General features: G+C 43.4%; 1 protein-coding gene across 1 annotated transcript in view; it reads left to right on the top strand.

Moving 5' to 3' along the window:
• ADAMTS2 (ADAM metallopeptidase with thrombospondin type 1 motif 2) overlaps positions 1–18,678 on the top strand; it is a 184,116-nt gene that overhangs the window by 67,413 nt on the left and 98,025 nt on the right. The window contains exon 4 of the mRNA XM_075164857.1: positions 2,675–2,834. Within this exon, the coding sequence (XP_075020958.1) occupies positions 2,675–2,834 (160 nt within the window). The remainder of the gene's footprint in view (positions 1–2,674; positions 2,835–18,678) is intronic.

Here is an 18,678-nt window from a genome sequence, read left to right as displayed (position 1 = left end):
TCCAGTGTAAGAGACAAAGTTATTTTAGTCCAAGATTAAAACGAGAAAAGACATATTCAGCCATGTTTGAAGATTAAATTCCTGCCTGTCTACAGTCCAGCAGAATTAGGGAGGATACCGCCATGGGGACGTACAGCGTGGTGTCGTGACTGTCTGAGAAGCAGAGTGTGAAATAAGAGCACCTGATGGATGGCCGGCTGTTTGGCAGCGTTCAGCGCCACATGAATCCCCCTGCACGCAAAAGGGCCAGCACCAGGCACCGTGGTCTGCAGGAAACGTCAGCGTTTGACCCCTGGTTTGATGTCTGGGGAACCAGCGTTCAAATACCTCTTGTTTAGTCTTGCAGTCTGTCCCAGGGTGTCACCTTCATCTTCTTCGGGGGGAATCTTCGCTGACTGGATGTTTTCTTTTCCAAAAGGCCACCATGCTCTGGAAGCTAAAGTTCACCTATAAAAGTTGTTCTTCTATCTAATCAGTTCAACTACTGATCATAGAAGTTGTCTATCTGTTAATTTTCTTGGAAGATCTAAATTCCTCCAAACTCCCATCAGTACCCCTGCTGCATATGTTGTACAGCAGCGAAGTATGGTCTGCATTGTAAACTAAGATCTGGCATTAGCTGCTTAGTTAATAGTAGGTTTAATAAATCCAGAAATACATATGAACTTGTCCGCAACCATTACTTGCAAAAAGCAAAATCACGTTTTTTTCACATGACAGTCCAGCTCTCTGTGTATTTCTCCTGTGTATGTGTAGGGTGTGTGCATCCTACTCTGTGCAGCTGAGCATGCAAATGCTTGTTCCTTCTTGATCTTTAGTTGTGCATTTCTCATAAAAAGACTGATTTTCTGGATTATATTTAATTATTTAATTATTATATTCTGGATAATATTTAATATCCAGAAGGAGTGTGTGTGTGTGTACAATTACAATATGCATTAAAAGGAGAATAACATGAATTCAGAATTTTTCATGTATTTCTCTTTACAGTAAGAGATCAGTTGCTGTCTCTCTGGGTTCAGCACGTATTTTCTTGGTTGTCTTAGCTTCCTTGAGCTGCTGAGCCTGTCTCACCTTTTTTGTGTCTGATGTAGAATCTAAATTAGATAAGAAGAAACAGGACAGGATTTCAAATTCAGTTTCCTCTATACAGGCAGGATGGCATCAGTTTAAATTGCTTCGATATAATTTTGCTTCTTTAATCCTTCCCCTTCAATCTGTTTTTGTATACATTATATATATGAAATCTGGGACTGGAAATCTTGCCTAATGTAAGTTAAGACATGACAAATGAACCTGACATTTTTCCAAGGAGGGAACCAAAGAACATACTGTATTTATAGCAGTAGGAATATAGTTTGCTGCTTGTAGAAGAAAAATATGCCTTGTAAGAGGACTTTATTGCTGGGATATGGTAAGAGTGTTTAGATGATACTTGTTTCAAGTGAGAATACTGGGTTCAAAGCAGCCAAACTGGTTCTCCTGGAAGCTTGAGGTAGGGCTTCTCCCAGCAGAGGATTTAGGCTCCTAGAAGCTCAGATAGCAAGATGTCGCAGTGTCAAGATGTTCTCCTGTGCCCAGTTTGAAAGTCCAGTGACTCCAGGGTCATCAGTGGGCAGAATGGAAAAGAGCGTGGTTGAAAAAGCTTCTGAAAGTTGGATCTGGGGCTTCTCTCAATAATAATCTAAACAATTTCTTTCACGTTCATAGTAAGACTTTCTGTTTACAAGCTAAGTGCTCATTAGTTTAAGTTCTCAAACACAGATGTGCAAACATATGCAGAAAAATTGATTGAAGCCAACCATCTCTGCAAGCCAGCTACTGGCTGCTGTGACCTTCTGCAGTAGGGCAGGACTGCAAGAGGAGACAAATGCAGGCGATCCAGGTTGTTTCACCTGCATGAAGATGATGAAAAGGCTTTTTCTTTTTAAAGTTTTCAGCCTTTATGAGGGTTTCCCCTGAACAGAGTGAGAATCGCTTGGGTGAAGTTCCTTTGAGGTGCTCTGTAGAAGTGCAAATTTCTCTTTTTTTCATACCAGGATATCTGGTCCAGTCTGAATAAGTTTTTATTTCTTAGCAATGCACTACTGACACCTTTTTTAAACTAGTCGTGGCTAATTCTTGAAAGAGTATTTTGTCAGCTGAACCCTTTGTGTCAAGGGGGAAATAATCACAAAGCTTATCTGCCTGCATGTAAGATGTAGTACTTTTCCATCTTGCTTCTGCACAGAAAGGCTGACTCTACGTTTTTTGACTGTTGAGGTGCACATCAGGACCAGCTTATGGCGCTGAACTGATCCATTATTTTAGCAGAGCTAGTAAACACTGGAGCGGTCTGGGCCTGACAGATAGCTAAGGCCATAGTAACTTCCATTGTACCTGGTTTCTGATGGGGAGCGTATTTCCTAGACAGATTCTTAGACCTGTACTTTGCTCATGTAGTTCGAGGAGAAGTGCTTTTGGATCAGGTTTGTACCTTTTGTCCTTTCTTGTCAAGTTGGGGAGATGACGCTTCGTTTTGCTGTAATAAAGAATTCACCTGGTTTCATCTCTGCATCCTAATTGCTCTCTAGAGAGCACTAAAGTGTGCTTAAGCATATTGTAACTGTTTACTCACAACGTCTGCTGTATGTGCAGTAACGTAAAATGTTCGATCTCTGCCCTGTCGCTGCAGGCTGGCATGATTCGCACAGACAAGGACGAGTTCTTCATTGAACCTCTGGAGAAGGGGGCCCAGGAGGAGGAGGAGGGAGAAGGCAGAACGCACGTGGTCTATCGCAGAGCAGCTGCCAAGAAGCAGCTTCCTACTGAGAACGCGGATACCCTGTATAAAGGTAAGGCAGAGATGATAATGCCAGCTGACGTGTAAAGTGTAGCTGAAGGCATGTAGCCAATGTGATCTGCTACCTCTGGCTTTTTTATCCTTGAAAATGGAAATGTGTTCTTCTCCCTCTGTGGATGAAAAGGTAGGGAAGGAGTTGAATGCTTTACCTGGGGTAAGCAAGCATTGCAGCAGCCAAAACCATCCCCAGGATGGTGGAACTATGTATGCTTTAAAGAGTTTCCTTGGCTCCGGAGATAGCCAGCAGAAAGTCGTGTGTCCCACTGAGTCCCTGGGTCAGAGCAGAGGAAGGCGATGGTGGATGGAGCAGCGGCGCAGAGGTGCCTGTGTGTGCTGGGGACAGGTAGCAGTGCTGGCTTTGCAAAGGCCGCGTTGAAAGGCTGCAGCAAGGACACCAAGGCTGACGTGGTACACGGGCTTCTCGTTGACAGTGCCTTCACTGGGCTGGATTTAATCCCTAAGGGAAGTAATGGTGTCTGCAGATATGAACACAAACTTTCTTGATTTATTTGTGTTTCCAAGTGTGGAATTTAGCGTACAAAGTATGTGATAGACAGTGATGGAATAACAGGAGCTAAACATAAACATCCATTCTATGTAGTATTTTCTATTTCTCTGGTAACTGCTCAGATGTTGCACTCTTTTTTCCTGAATAAATAAGGGATGCCAATCTGGTAAGTGGATGTTTTGACAGCTGATGTTAACACTGAGATTAACTGGGTCGTTTGAGTGGAAACAACAAAATAGTTACATTTTTGTTCCAAATGTATGTACCAAACTGCAGAGTTATTTGCCACTCATAACCTAGTGTTACCTTATTTCAGTACAATACGTTTTCAAGTATAATGCAGTGTGTTAGATTGTCCTTTGTAGAAATCTTCCCAGTGATCCCCATCCCTCTACTATTCTACCTTAATCATTTTCAAAAGACAGAAAGTGTGGTACCTGTTGTAAAAATTCTACGCTATACTCTACTCCTACATATAGTAATCCCCAGAAACCACTTGAAGGAACAGATAGTCACAGAGATGAGGCACTGAAATTAGGGCCAAGTGAACAATATAAATTTCTCAATGTTCAAGTTGGAATGGGGCGAAAAAAGAAAGCAAGCAATAGCGTTCAACTAACTTTTTTTTTTCCACTTTGGCCATCAAAATGACCCATGAATTTTGTGACTGACGCAGTGCTGTGTTGGGCTCTTCTGGTTGCCTTCGTACTCGTTCTGGAGCAGAGCTGGGGGACACAGGAGTCTGAGTGCCACAATCCCAGAATCGTAGGATGGACGTTGCTCTGTTAGTAGATGTTTATAAAATTATTGCAGTGTTGGAAAATATCAGCCAGTCACTGTGTTTCCTCTTAAACAAAAGCGACGTGATTTTATTCACACCTTATGGCAGTATTTTTGTTTTTGGATGGTAAATATTCCTCAGGAGTAGGAGTCTGGTACACAGAAAAGCATAAATTGTAGATCAGCTCCAGTTACTGGCGTGCGGTACCTGCTAGAGGAAGGCTCTGGCAGCAGTATCTGAGAACACCTCTCTGAAATGCAGCGCCGTGCGGCGTGGCTTCTCGTGGAGCTGACGGCGGGGTGCTCGTGGGCTGCCCGCCGCGACTGGCGGCAAAGCTGCGTGCGGCGTGCGATGCCACCAGACTTCTGCGTCTGTCACCTCACCCGCGCTGTGCGCTTGCCTCAGGACCGAAGTTTGTAGGCTCTGGTACAAAGGCACCAAGTAATAATAGCCTTCAGCCAGCACTGAGGCATTAAAAAGCAAAAGCGAGGCTGAACTCGTGCAGGCCAGGCTGAGGCGTAGCACCGACCACGTCTGGAACAGCAGCTGTCGGTGGTAGGTAGGAGTAGTTGTGATTTTTCACATTTCAAATTTTAAAATAAGGAAAAAATAGTAAGAGTAGTAATCTTCCCTTCCATCCACCATCTTTTGATTTGTAAAATTGATTAAAGATTAGTTTTTATTTTGGAAAAAAACCCACTATACTGTACAGGGATTTTTTTCCATGAAATTCTCTTTGCCTTTAACGGAAGAAGTGAACGGCCTCTCAAAAAGTGTTCTCCTCTACTTTTTATTAAACCTGGCTTCCCACCTCTGATTTGCTTTAGGCAACAGGCATGGAAAGGACATGCTTTCAAAAATTGTAATTTTATTTTCCAGTTTGTCTTTTTCCAGAATGCATCTAGTTTTGGTTAACAAACGTCAAAATATTTAGTGACTGGGCATTGATAAGCACGCAGTGCTGCATGTTTCCATAGTGCTTTAAATTAATCAACGGGCTTATTTAGGAAATACTTAGTAGGGCGCTTTCAGCATGCTGTATCTATTAAAAAAAAAAAAAGGTTAACCAAGAGCACTCCCCCTCTTCCACCAACCCTGGAGACAACGGCATTGTTGCCAGGTCCCATACATTTACATGTGATGAATTGTAACACTTGGACTAGTTTTAAAAGTCCAGCCTCCAGGAATCTTATGAATATGTGATGATTATTTTTTTTTTCTTCCTAGGTGAGCTTCTGGCTCTTTTAACTGTTGATAAAAACTTTGTAGTTGCGGACTGTGTAAATATTTTAAAGTAATGAGTAACACAAAGTATATAGTATTCCATAATTTTTAAGACAGCATCTTTCAAAATCCCATGATATGTTAATCTAATCCCATGATTTGGGAGGGGATTGTGAGTCATGATTTTTGAATGTTTGGGTTTGGATAGATAGATACAAATTCCTTATAAATATTCCTGTCTCTGGCACTCTTTTCCCAACAAATAGGACAAGCTGTTCCCTCCCCGGTGAAACAGGAGGTGGAGGAATTGAAAGCTCCATGAACTTGCAGTTGGGTGGGTCAGTCGTCATTTCAAGGACTTGGGGCTTGTCCTGGGCAGTGGTCACACCGGACCTGGCACGGCACAGGGGCTTTGGGATTTACTCCCACAGCTGGTGGGTCCCTTGGGATGCTGCTGTGAGGGAAGTCTCCCCAGGCGCTCACTTGCGGAAGTGGGGCTGGGTCTGTGGAGCAGAAAATGCCAGCTGGGCGCAGGGACCTCCAGCAGCGCAGGGCCCAGGGCCGTGCAGGGCTGGGGCTCTTCACGCCTCCCGTCCACGCAGAAGTGAAGAGCTCTTCGCGCCCAACGTGCCGCCTGGGCGGGTGGTCTTGTTTAGGCATTTGAGGCTTCGGGGCCAAACTTGCTCTCACTTTAGTTATTCTGGTAATGAATCCACACAGGGACATAGTCTCCTAAATGCAGTTATTCTGGGTGGTGGTTTGTGGGCGGTCTCGGTACCCCGAGTCAACGTGCGTGCCCCCATGGCTGCCCAGGCAGAGAGCTCCAGCACGGAGCTGCAGGAGAGAGGCCCCTGAGGCTGATGGGCGGCTGGTCTTCCCCAAAAGACAACTAGGACTAATGGAACATCCATTGGCTGAATGTGAGGGTGGATTTATGCATAAAGAAAAAAAAAAAAGCGTTTCCCCAACTGTGGAAGTAAATTCTAGATTGTGCTAACAGGTACGGTGAGGTGGACCTGACAGCAGGGTTTTTCTAGGATTTTCCATATGCTATTATCTATCTTCTATATTATAGTAAGGGAAATTGAGATTTTATTCCATCTGTTTAAAAAATATGAACAAACAAAAGACACAACCTCCTAAGCCCTGGAGAGATCAAGGTATGCATCTTCTTTTATAAAGGCTCTGCCGACGTGCTGGGTTTTAAGAAGTGGAATGTGCCCGGAGAGATCGGGCACGAAACGAGCGGCAGAGCAGTAGTCTGATTTCAGGTTTGCTTTTGTGTTTACGTAAAACGCTATCAGAATATTGGGAAAAGTAAATACTTGTTTTGGCAGCCTGAATCATTGTGTTTTGACTGGTGTAGGATTATCTGGTGTTTGCGAAAATCACAGAGTAAAGGGTATAATATTTCTACCTCTTTTTCCCCTCTCAAACAATGCTGTTTGTTAATGTACTGGAGAAATGTAAGCATCATGTTTTAGGCAAGTAATAATCTGCAGCAGAGTAGTATTGTGAAAGTCTGTGCGAGCTCACTACAAATTAGGCTAATTGTTTTGGAAAGAGAAATATTTTCACGTAGTGGTTGATGTATTGCAGGTATGGTGGGAATAAACCCTATTTTTTCCGGCAACTGCTTTTACGACTTGCATGCATATAATAATTTATCTTCCTCTAGATAAAAATAAGCAGCATGTTGAAAATATTTTAATATTTCCAGTTGAATTCCTTCTTAAAAAGGTGAGAAACGTTGCTTGACAGCAGTAAAACTTCCTACACGATAGAACTAGAATTAAATAGACAAGCTAGAGGAGGTTGGTTTTTTTTCTTTAAACTGATGGATTTTTGCTTAAATGTTCTTTAGATGTTAAGTGAAGAGACAGTAAGTATTTAATTAATGGTTATGGTGAGGTCTGGAAAACCAGCTTGATTTTTGTCTCTAAAGACAATCTGATTATCAGGCTTGTAAGCTTTATATCACATTTCCCCAGCTAAATTACTGTGTCTGTTATGTTGATCAACTGAGAGGAAATGATTATACTAAAACTTCCTTAAGGTTTGCTTTCTCTCTCAAAATCATTGTCTAAATATGCTGCTCGGAGGTTTTATTGTATTGCCTGACTGATGAGAAACAGAAACTCAACTTTAGTTGACAGTTTTATTTACTGTGCAGATGAAAGATGACCTCAGCCAAGAACAGTTTATTACTGAGGAAGACAGCAAGGTAACTCTCCAAATGTGCTTAAACCAGGCAGATTGTTGTTTCTTTAACTGCCAATTAAATCCCTTGGAATGGCCAAGCCAATCTGACACAAGTCCCATCATGAATACGCTCGGGGCTGGCGGGATGGACAGTCACAGCCTCTGCTGGAGAGTTGGAGTTGTGACCCCTTCCCACACCAATACTTGGGTTTGCTTGTGGTCAGACCTTCAGAGGGGTGGTGGCTTGGCGCTGAAAGACGTGATCATTTTGTGCGACCCCATGATGTACTTCTTGGGGCAAAACCCATCCTTTTCTTTATGATTCTTTAATTCTACTACTGTTTCATTTTTTTTATGTCGAGGGTGGCTAACGTCTCCCCGGCCATAGACACATACCAGTCAGGTAAAAGGACCAAAATAAGTTGCTGCTCCTACTCAATAGAGGCAACCAGCTCCTTTCTGACAGATACTCAAACCTGGTCAGAACAGAACTGCTCCTCAGTCCTGTTACTGACGAATCCTGCCCCTCCATGACGCAGAAGGACGAAAGCCTTTCCTCCTCCTCACGCTGATGGGATGCTGGGGAGTCCTGAGGGGTTGAGGGCCAGTTCAGCAGGAGAGAAATCCGTGTTGATACAAGCTGAAATAACCAAGCACTAGAAGATGTTGGAAAAGATAAGAAAGTTAAAAATATGATAAAGTTGTAACAACTCAGTTGCCAGAGCTTTGCAGGTTTTAAAGATGATATTTCAGAGGAAGACTCCTCCATCATAGTCCATCAAACTGTCAATGCCATTGATTTACTAATGTATTTAAATTACTTTTTAGAAACCAACGTGCATCTGGTGTATATTTTTCTGGATTGCCTGAAACGACACTCAGATGGCTGCAGGCTGGCTGGTTGCCATTCTAATTTGCAGAAACTTTCCCGGTTACCTTTGCAGGGGAACAGTTCCTTCAGGAAACTGAAGTTTCTCCAAATTCAGTCAATATTTCCTCTCAGCATGTACTCCTGCTGATTAATTACTGTTCCCTTATTTTGCAGTCAGTAAGGCACTGATGACAATATTTTTGTCTCCTTCCTACATCATCTGTGTATGATAAATACATCTGTCTTTCTCCTGTCTTGGGTTTTCTCTGAATTTCACATTGCAGATTCATGGGGCTTTTCTGGGAAGAGAAAGATTGAGAATTCAGTTGCAATTTAACTTTTGAATAAGAAGCAAGGTTATGTATGCCCTCATGAAAAAACAAGTCTCCAGGGAGTGGTGTTAGGCCATCGATGTCACCCTTCCCAACCACAGGCGCAGCTGATGAAGCAGTTCTTTGCTAGCACAGGCAAATAAGACTCTTGCAGGAATTTTAATACGAAACTTTAGGATAAATCTAAAGGTTTCTATTTTTATAACAGTGCAATAAATCATCTGGGATGATTAGGTGAATGCTAATGAACAATGCTTTTACATACGCTTGGTGTGAGATACAAGGAATAACCTCATTTTTCCGGAGTTGATGGTATTTTCTACCATAGACCTTCACAGCGAGTGGCCTTAGCTGGGCCACAGAATGGTCTCAGGTAAAAAGTCAACCTGTCCCGTGCTTCTGGGACAGTCAGTTTTCTTTTGCCTAGAAATGAAATTATAATGAAGATAACTGAACTTTCTTTTTTAATACTAGTAATTTTGCTGTGGTTTTTTGGGCGTGGGGGGAAGGGAAGCGCTCATGTAACTAAAGGAGCGTGGTGATGCGCATGCATATCAGGACCACAGTAGAGCCGTGTGGGCTACTTTTACAGTGGGCTTTTTTGAATTTTCGAGTGCTTTGGAAAGTATACTGCAGCTTCAAAGGATTTTTGCTTTTAATTAAAAACCATCTCCTTTCCCAGATGCTAAAAACCGCTTTCAGAACGGTTGAACGTGCATTAAATACTTCCTCATTATTTCAAACGCTGTAGTGGCTGCAGCACCGTTTTGTCTCACCAGTCTCAGAAACGCTCTTGCAGGTCAGTGCGGTCGGTGGGGCGGCGCGAGCGGGGCAGAGCGCTGTGCTGCGCCGCGATGCTGCGGCTGGGACGGGAGCGGGCAGAGGCTGGAGCGGGAGCTGCCGCATGGGCCAGCTCCGCTATGGATTCCTGGCGCTGAGCTGTCGTCTCCCTCTCCCAGACACCCCACAAAGCTGCAGTAAACTGTAGTAAACTGTGGCTAAACATGGAGTGCAGGAACATAGTAATAGTATGTTAAGAAGCTCGGTTTCTGTATTTGTCCCCGCCTTTCTCATTAGGTAGGTTGAGATCCGTGTAGACTTCAAAGAAACACTTAAGGGCATGCTTAACTTGAAGCAGGTACCTAAGTCAAATTGGTTCCAGTGGGATTCAGATATGTACCTTAGGCTAAATGTTTTTTATTCTGAATGGAGGTGGGTTCCTGTTTTGGTTATCAGGCAAGTTACTGGAGCAAGTTACTTCCTTTCAGATGCATGAATTAAAGGTGAACAGCTTAATTATTTGTTCTTATTTAAATGTCACTGATTTGCTTGTATCGTTAGCTAAGGTAAAAATAAAATCAATTTCATTCTCAACTGATGAGTTCATTTTAGCCTCTCTACTGAATTCAGACACCGTAATAAGGCTCTCCTAAGTGATTGTTGTGAACAGCTTAGAGCTGGAGTTGAATATTACCAAATGTTGCTAAATAAATACTCCTGCAAAATTTTTGTGAGAAGCTCTGATGAAAACATGGGAAAAGTGCTCATTTTATTTTTCTCATTTTTCTATCAATTAATTCAGCACAAGGGGTGTGTGAAACTGTTTGATGAATCGCTTGTTTGTTTACATTTACATTTAGTCAACGCTTGTTTGTTTATAGACACATTTATAGAGACAAAACATTTTACAACAGATTTCAGTAAGGTTCGGTTTTATTCTTCCTTATAATATCCATTGATCTCACAATCCTTAATGAATTTAGCCTCTCAGTCTCCTGGGAGGAAGGAGAGAACAAAATATTTGCCTTTTGGACAAGAGTAACATAAACCCTGTTTTTACTGAAAGCTGATCCTGTTTCTTGCTGGTAATAGCCCAGTGTAAGAGCAGAGCTCATCGGAGCAGCAGTTCGTAAGTCAGACCTTGCCTTCGGAGCCCATGCGAGTGCTTGCATGTGTGAGTGTTGCGGCCGCCCACAGGCATGTGAGGAGTTTTGCTCATGAAAATGTATGTGCGCACCCACACGGTTTTTGCAATTTCGCATTTACTGGTGAGTTTTTCTGCGAAGTGTCATCCTATTGGGGTTTGTTTATTTACAAGCTGTGTTCATGTTGTCCAACCTGCTGAGAAAGACAGAGGATGGCAATGATCCAGCGGGTTCTGATGTCTCTGCCAGGCACAAAGGGGGAGAAACTTGTTCACAGAAAGACCTTAATATTCTGTCCTGACAAACTGAAAGTGTTCTGCAACCCATATCTCCGTTTAGGAAATGGATTCTGGAACCGAGAATTCAAAAATATGGGTAGCATGTAGTGTTTGCTGTTTTGTACCATGGGATTCAAACTCTGTGTTTAATAACAATACGCAAAATAGCATCTGGTATGTGTCACTAAAATAAGCTCTAGTAGAAAATGCCGATAAACATTTTCTGTTTAAAATGTTTTCTGACTAAAAGCGGCATAAATTTTGTCTGCTGTCCATGATAATGATGTGGTTTGATCAGGCTAAAAGCTCCAGGCATCATCAAATGAAAGCAATGGGCAAGCCCGGAGTTGCAAGGGAGATGGATATCCTTCAAACATCTAAATTTCTGTCGTTTCTTGCAACAGAAGAGCCACATGTGAGGCCTTGTGAAGTGGTCCAAGGATTAAAAATGTATTCCAGCTGGTTCTGACTGTTCTCAGCTGTGTGAAATCTGCTCCTCGGTGGCCGGCCATGGAGCAATGCTGTGTGCTGCTGGTGGTATCTCGGTGCTTGCAGAAGGGGCACTGGAAGGGTCACTGCGTTTATAGCAGTGCGAGACCCAGCTGGAGAATGAGAAACAAATCGCTTGGTCTTCCTCTGCACTAATTTAATTCATGGTGGCTACTGTACACCAAGCACGAACAAGCAAACGCTGTGTTGCTTGTGAGCTCAACGCCGTTAAAGGGAGAGTATTTCAGTGCCTCGGAGCTGGTGCTGCACGGACAGTGCTCATCGGGCACGTTCAAAGCGAAAGCCCAGGTAGCTAATGCCTGAGGTGAAGGGCTGTTTTCTTTAGCTGACCGTATATATGGTAGGTTATGTATGACATAATGCCTTTAATCACTGCATTATGCACTGTTGCCTTTAAAGGCTGTTCTTCCACTGCCCTAAACCCATCTCCCAGTAGAGCCACGACTGCTTGTCCTGCCTCCCTTCCCCGTTGCAATCACAGGTCCCCGGAGGCTCGGTGGACGCAGCAGAGCTGGGGGAGCTTAGCAGTGCAGACAGCTCCTGCTCGCCACTACTACCTGCTGGTGAGCTGGCCAGAGGGAGAGGGTGCAGAGCCTTTTGGAGACAGGGTGAGAGGGGGATGCAGCTCTTCGGGCCTGATTCTTCCCATGGTGTGTGCAGGTGCAGTGCCGAGCAGGGAAGCACGTGCTTCTTTGATGCTTACGCTTTAGCAAAGCATGTGTTGCGCTCTGCGGGAGGCTGGGGAGTACACCTGCAGTAACCCGGTGGTTGGTATGAATTAGGTGCCTTGGTTTGTAGCTAGAGCCTGTGTTGGGTAATAACTTTCTGTAGCTGTTTTGTGACTCTTGCTTATTTATTTGTGTCCTCTGTGCTTTGAATTCCCTAAGCAATACTTGGGGCTGCCTGGACTTTTTAGGTAAAAATAACTTTCACTTGAAAAGCAAGCAACAGCAGTGCTAACTTTCATTTCAGCTAGTGCAAGTCTCCTTTCCCCTGTGCTTCCCTGAAATTATAAAAGTCAAGAGGATCTTAGCCCAGGAAAAAAACAGTAAAATTTCTGTTTTCAGTTGCTTTGAATCTGCACTTTGGGACAGTAGTAAATTAATTTCTTCTTGAAAATTTGTGCTTTTCTATAGCGCAGAAACACCGTTTTGAAACAGCGGGATAAAGCAGTAGCAGAAACTATGTTACAGCAAACTATGAGCGCAAACTTTGATTTTTCTCAATGATCATCTTAAAAATGATGTATAATTATTTTCCAAAATATTCCATCCCAAACTGTGTATGGGACAAAGTCCCACATGCATGTTTGCTGGTAATAGTTTGAATTTAATTGTCTTTGCTCATTTGAATATAAACCTCAGGAGTCGTGTTACCTAATATTTGCATATTAGATTTAAAATATTCTGTCTGCAGGGCTGACTTGCACCATGATGTACTCTTAAGCCGAACAATGATGATTTTGTTAATACAGAGGTGCCTTCTTGGATTTGAGCCGTTTCTGTTACAGGCCCACACGTGAGCAGGAGCCACAAGCTGCTGCAGCGACTTACCGTCACATCCCGGCGCTGCTGTGACGCTCTTGCCTAGTTCGAGCCCTGCAACGCTGCCTGCACAGACCTGCACCCTGATACTCTGTTGCTGAAACTCTACTGTCGTAATAAGAACAAGAGGTGGTTTGGTAATTGGTTTGAACCAACCTGACACTGTGCTAATGACAGTCTAGTTCTTCCCCCTCTCGCCGGCCGCACGGTCCCTCCGCCAGCTGTTGCTACCTGAGCCGCGTCGCTGAAAGGGATGCAGTCGCCAGCTGGAGGCTGTTGGATGGTCCAACAACGCCAAGGCAGGCAACTGAATCACGGCATTGCTTCCTCAGTGCCTGTGGAGACCCTGCTCCATGCTGGCTGCGTGTCTCAAGAGACCCTCATGAGAGTGGCACCCGGTTCCGTTGTCCACTTGTCCCATCCCCGTGCGAGGGGTGAAGTCTCTTGCAGACCAAGGGGTTCCTCTTTTAGTCTGTGGTGTTCCGCGGCTCTTGGAACTGTAGTGCTTGTGAATGGGTTAAATACTGTCTACTGTTTATTTTTCAGCAGGTTCTTTGATTAAGGGCCTGGAATGCATCTTTGCTCTTCCTTTTATCTGTGAGCTTTTGTGCAGTCACTTACTTGTTCCAGCTCTCTGTGTGTGCTCGGACCATCTGGCATGGCTCGCCTGCCCGGCAATGTGTAGTGCTTTCAAGGGGAAAAATTATTAATCACAATCTGGATGGCGAGGGGGTTAGGGATTGATTTTATTTCAACTGCAGAGCTGACGGTTCCATAGGTAGGTGGTTCTTCAGCGAAGGTTTCTCAGCAGCCCTTTGCAGTATTGCCTGATGGGTGCGTGCGGAAAGGCGGCCAGAAATCCCAAAGGACCAAGTGGGAGGGAGGAGTTAGGAGCAGCGGTCCTCAGCAGCTCAGCCTCCACAGCCCCTCGCTGCTGGCCCGCTCAGAGGCTGTCGTGCTGCAGGAGCCTCGCGGTGCTAAGGATCGCTTGCTTTAGCACTGCTGGGCTTCAGACAGCTGTCCGTGGAACAAAATCCATTTCCCTGGGTTTGCTCCATTTTGCAGGGTTTGGCCACTACAGAGTGTCAATTTTAAGAGAGACGTGGATTTTTTTTTTTTTTTTTGCCGGTAACCCTAATATTTTAACATTCCTTCAACAATCCCAGCTTTTTAAAAATTGGAGTGATTATTTACAGAACATTTGAGGAAGGATTCTTTTATCCAAAGAACAAGTCACACATAAGACATGCTCAGTCCTAAAGGCAACCTGAAAAGAAAACACTAATAGTGGTGTCTATGAACTGCCACCTGTGGGAATTTTTAAAATTTATAATCATGTCAGGTATCTGTGCACTCTGTGACCCCGTCTGTTTGCCTGTCAAGGAGATCTCTTCTCCTGTTGTACATGTGGAGGCATATTACTGACATGTTCTGACGGTGCTTGCTGGCTGAATGGTGAGAGACACTGAGAAATGTGTTATGGCTGAAGCAGCTGCCCCAAAACGCCCGTCCCTGCGCATCCCTTCAAAAACCAGCTCGCGCGCCTCGCAGGGAAGTCAGCAGAGGAAGTTTGGTGTAGGGACTTTTTTTTTAGACTTCTAAAGAAATACGAACCACTGGTTTGTTTTCTCTGTCTGATCTCTTTTTTTGTGAAGTATCTTCGGAATAAATTGGCAGTGTGGTTTAAGTGACGTGGGTTTTGAATGGGTCTTTGGATGTGGGAAGTGGTGACATTTTGGAAACGTCGGTCTTCCGTAGGTCAGCAAACCCAGGCCACTTCGTGGGAAAGCACCTGGTATGACTGGTAGCAATGGTAACTAAATAGTGACATGAGAAATTGCCCTTGACTGACTTACTGTACATGAAATCAACAGGCACTGAGAATTGCATCTCATGAGCTGTGTTTTGTTGTTGCTGAGTGGGCAGCAATCCTGTTTGTCTAACTGAGCTTCACTATATCATAGTGTTCAGAGTTCATTCATCCTACTGGGTTTCTTTCTTTCTCGGGTTTTCCTTTTTTAGAGAGACGCTGTTATATATAGTAATGAACACATCACAGTCGGGCATGTCTTTCTCCCTGTGGAGCAGGGCAGAAGTTTGGTTCCCATTTTACAGAGATCTGCTCTGCGTCTCAGTGCCCTCGTACACGTTTATTCACGTTGAAGCTGGGTGTGCCAAACCCTAGATATTTGGGGCTTGAATATATTTGTTAGGTGGCTTTTAAAGCAGATATTTTTTCGATACATCAAAAAATGGATTTCATGGGGATTGGGGAATCAGTTCTTCCCGGGATCTGAGCTTAAAATGATGTATTGTGTAAAGCCATAGATTAAATCTGGGCTTGAATCCTTGTTCACAGGCTCGCTGGCCATTCTTCCTGCCAGTTCAACTTAGCCTTTTCCCAATCCCTCTTAAGAAAGTGCTGACTAAAGAGCAGGCTGAAAGTCATACATTTTAACTTTATATTCTACTTGCAAGCTGAAGTATTTTTTGCTTTGTTTTTCTTTAAGCAGAGCCTCTGGAGACTTGTTAAACTATGAAATGGTTAGAAAAAGGCAGCCCAAAGGCTCTAGCTAGGGGTATTAAATGTCCTAGGCAGCCCTAAAGTGCTGCTCAATCTCCAGTGTAAAATATAACAAAGGGGGAAAATCTGATTTTGAGTGACCGTAAGATGACTTGAATATAATTTCTAAATTTCCAGGTAATTTTCTTGGATATCCCAATTGCATGTGTGCAGAGGAACGGATGGTATTGACATTTCCATGGCAACCCATTGTAGTGTTTCAGATACTGACCTGCAGGTCATAAATTACTGAAGCAGAATATTTTTGGAAGACTGGCAAAATCCATCAGTCTGCTGCAAAACATACGGGCAACAGCGTAGCAACAAAATGCAGATGAGGAAACACAGGCTTCGGAAAAAAGTTGGGGCTGAAAGTTAAGTGGGAGTTTTGTTTAAGACTCCACTGACGGTGAGTAACATCAAGTGACAGCCCCGAGGGTTAGTTTCTGCCATTTTTTGGCTGTGGATCTGGTTTGTATTTGTGGCTGGATGTGTGTAGAGGTAGGATGATTGTAAAACTGCTGTAGCAACTCCTGTAACGCTTTTATTAGAGGTGCTAACAGACTTCAGGAGAGCCTCACCTGGCTGCCTTCGTGCTTCTGTGACGCTGGCTGTTGGCGATGATGGTAGGATGTGGGTGGGAAGGGCGCACTGCCTGGGTTAATTAAGCCTTAGATCTATGTGGAGGTGTTTGCTGGTCCATAATAACTGATTGCCTGCTGTTCCATTTGGGACCCTCTTATCAGACGTCCTGAAGAGGATTAAATGGTCGTCTGTGCTGTTGAAACCCCGGTGGAAAGCATGGGCAAAGGGCAGAGCGTTCCTCGCAAGAAAACTGGTGCATCTAAGCTCTGAGATTTGCAGCAGATAAGATTGATTGCACTAGTAGGATTTACAGTCCTTATGGGTCTCAGGTCAGACAACTGGAAAGCCTGATTGTCTCTGAAGTGATGGCGGGGGCATTTCCAAGAATCTCTGGGAAAAAGCATCCCTTAGCTAAAAGGCCACGTTTCTTCCTTAAGATTATTTCTTTTCAATTTTTTGAAGTTTTTAAAGGAGAGCTTAGAGTCTTTGCAATGTGAGATGGAACTGTACTCCCACCAAATAAATTACAGTGTCTCTTTCAAAATCCCAGTAGGCAACGCATGTTATGTGATAGCTAATTCTCACAGACCTTATACGAATGCATTTTCTGGGAACTGCCTTTGTAATAATAAATTACTGGTTGGCAAGTGGATAGGGTTCAGCCAGGCCATGCATTTGATCCTGTTCACACTGATTTTAATGGAAAAGTTCCCAGTGAGGTTAGTGGGGGCAGACCCAGTGCAAGGCTGTGGGAAACCGGGTGGCTGAATTTGCCTGAATTGCAAAGTGTCTTTGTCTGCTTCTGTTTTGATTAATTTTGTACCTTCTGGGTGTCATGATTTACTTTGAGATTCATTTGAACACAGTGAAACCAATCTGTAACTTGAAGTTACGTTAAGAATTGAGCATTGAGAATATGACCTGTGTATTCCTAATGATGGAGGGTATCTATGGACGTGATGGAATGGAGCCAGGAGTTCCTAACGAAGCCATGCCATGTCGGTTCCTCACTCTCTGACACCCCTTTTCTGTCCACCAAGAGACAGCAACACCTTTCATTGTTCATGAAAAATTATCAGAGCCCTTGGAAAACATTCTTTCTTTTCTTACTGTTTTACCACTGCATTCTATGCATGGATTGTATGCTTTTACGTGCTATTTTACAGACAGTGCAGTTGCAACAGATGTGCTTTCATCACGTAGCACACAGGCGTATGACAGTGTCATACACATTCATGTAATTTGCTCAGCATTCAGGCAGAGCCTTTTTCTGCCTTCAGCAGCTCGGCCACCGTGAGATGATTTTTTTTTTTCACTCCCCACTTACGCTTTGTCGATACCCTTCCTCATCTCAAGAAACACGTCATTAGTTTCAACCAGTTCAACCAATTTGTCGTTAATGAATCTGATAAGAAGCTTCCAGATCATAAGTGACCAAGTTATATGTCTTGGGCTTTCAGTGCAAGCTGCTTCTTTTCCTTTTTAATGAGCGCAGTCTTTCTTCCTATCACGTGGTCAGGTACGCCTTCCTCCAGTGTTTGTTACAGATGCATTCAGAGCTGGGATGTAATTTTGTTTAGCTCTGTCAGTAATAATCGCACCTCCATTCCTTCTGGTGCTTTCTGATTAAATAATTTCCTGAATTTTATTTGAACAGCCCTCTTTTGGGATATGCACTTCGCTGTGCTTAATCTCATTTTTCCATTCATACTTTGTTTTTAATCCAATTTGCAGGACATACATAGTGCCTTCCTTTCCCATAGTACTTTCCAAAAATCACTGCTTTGTGTTCATGTAGTAGTACCTTATTCTCATACCTCTGCTCCAATTTTCTGAAAACTGCTCAACTGATTTCAATAATTGATTGAATTAGCATTGGGCTGTTCTTCTGTATGTTTCTTCAGTTCACTAAAACTATTTAAACTCTACAGTGTAACTGTAAGAAGTCTAAAATTTTTACTCCTCAATTCTGTTGTTACTGGTTTGTTCTTCCAGTTCCTCTCTTCTTGTTTCATCCAGCTGAGCCACTTCTTTTTTTTTTTTTTACCAACAGTTAATCGGTCTGATTTAGGTCTCCAGGTGATGTCTTGGTGATTTCAATCTTTCCCAGATATCTCAGTATCTTTCAGCTTCTCATCCACATTTTTTCAAGGAACCAGTCATACCCCCTCAATATTTTGACCACTGTATACCAAGATGTCATGTTGCATGAGGCCTTTGCTGCTCTCATTTTGTTTTCTTCCAATTTATAGGAAAGTGTTGGAAGAATTTGACGTCATTGTGTTAGCAGTTAGGAGAATGTCTCATTCATGGGCAAATTTGGCTCGAAACACAAAACCAAAAGGCAATCCTTGCTCCCCAAATCCTAAAATATCCATTAAAGGAACACACTTCCCTGTGCTCTAACACCAAAAGTGTCCTGCAGTACTGATCTCTCCCCATTCTTCCAAAAGTCATTGTCACGTGCAAATACCTTTCTCACTTCCTTTATAATAAATGTAAATAGTTCAAGT

This window comes from Calonectris borealis, chromosome 15 (genome assembly GCF_964195595.1).
Source record: "Calonectris borealis chromosome 15, bCalBor7.hap1.2, whole genome shotgun sequence".
In the NCBI taxonomy this organism is placed as follows: Eukaryota; Metazoa; Chordata; class Aves; order Procellariiformes; family Procellariidae; genus Calonectris; species Calonectris borealis.
Note: the sequence above shows the minus strand (reverse complement) of the source record. Positions and strands in the feature narration are given on the sequence as shown.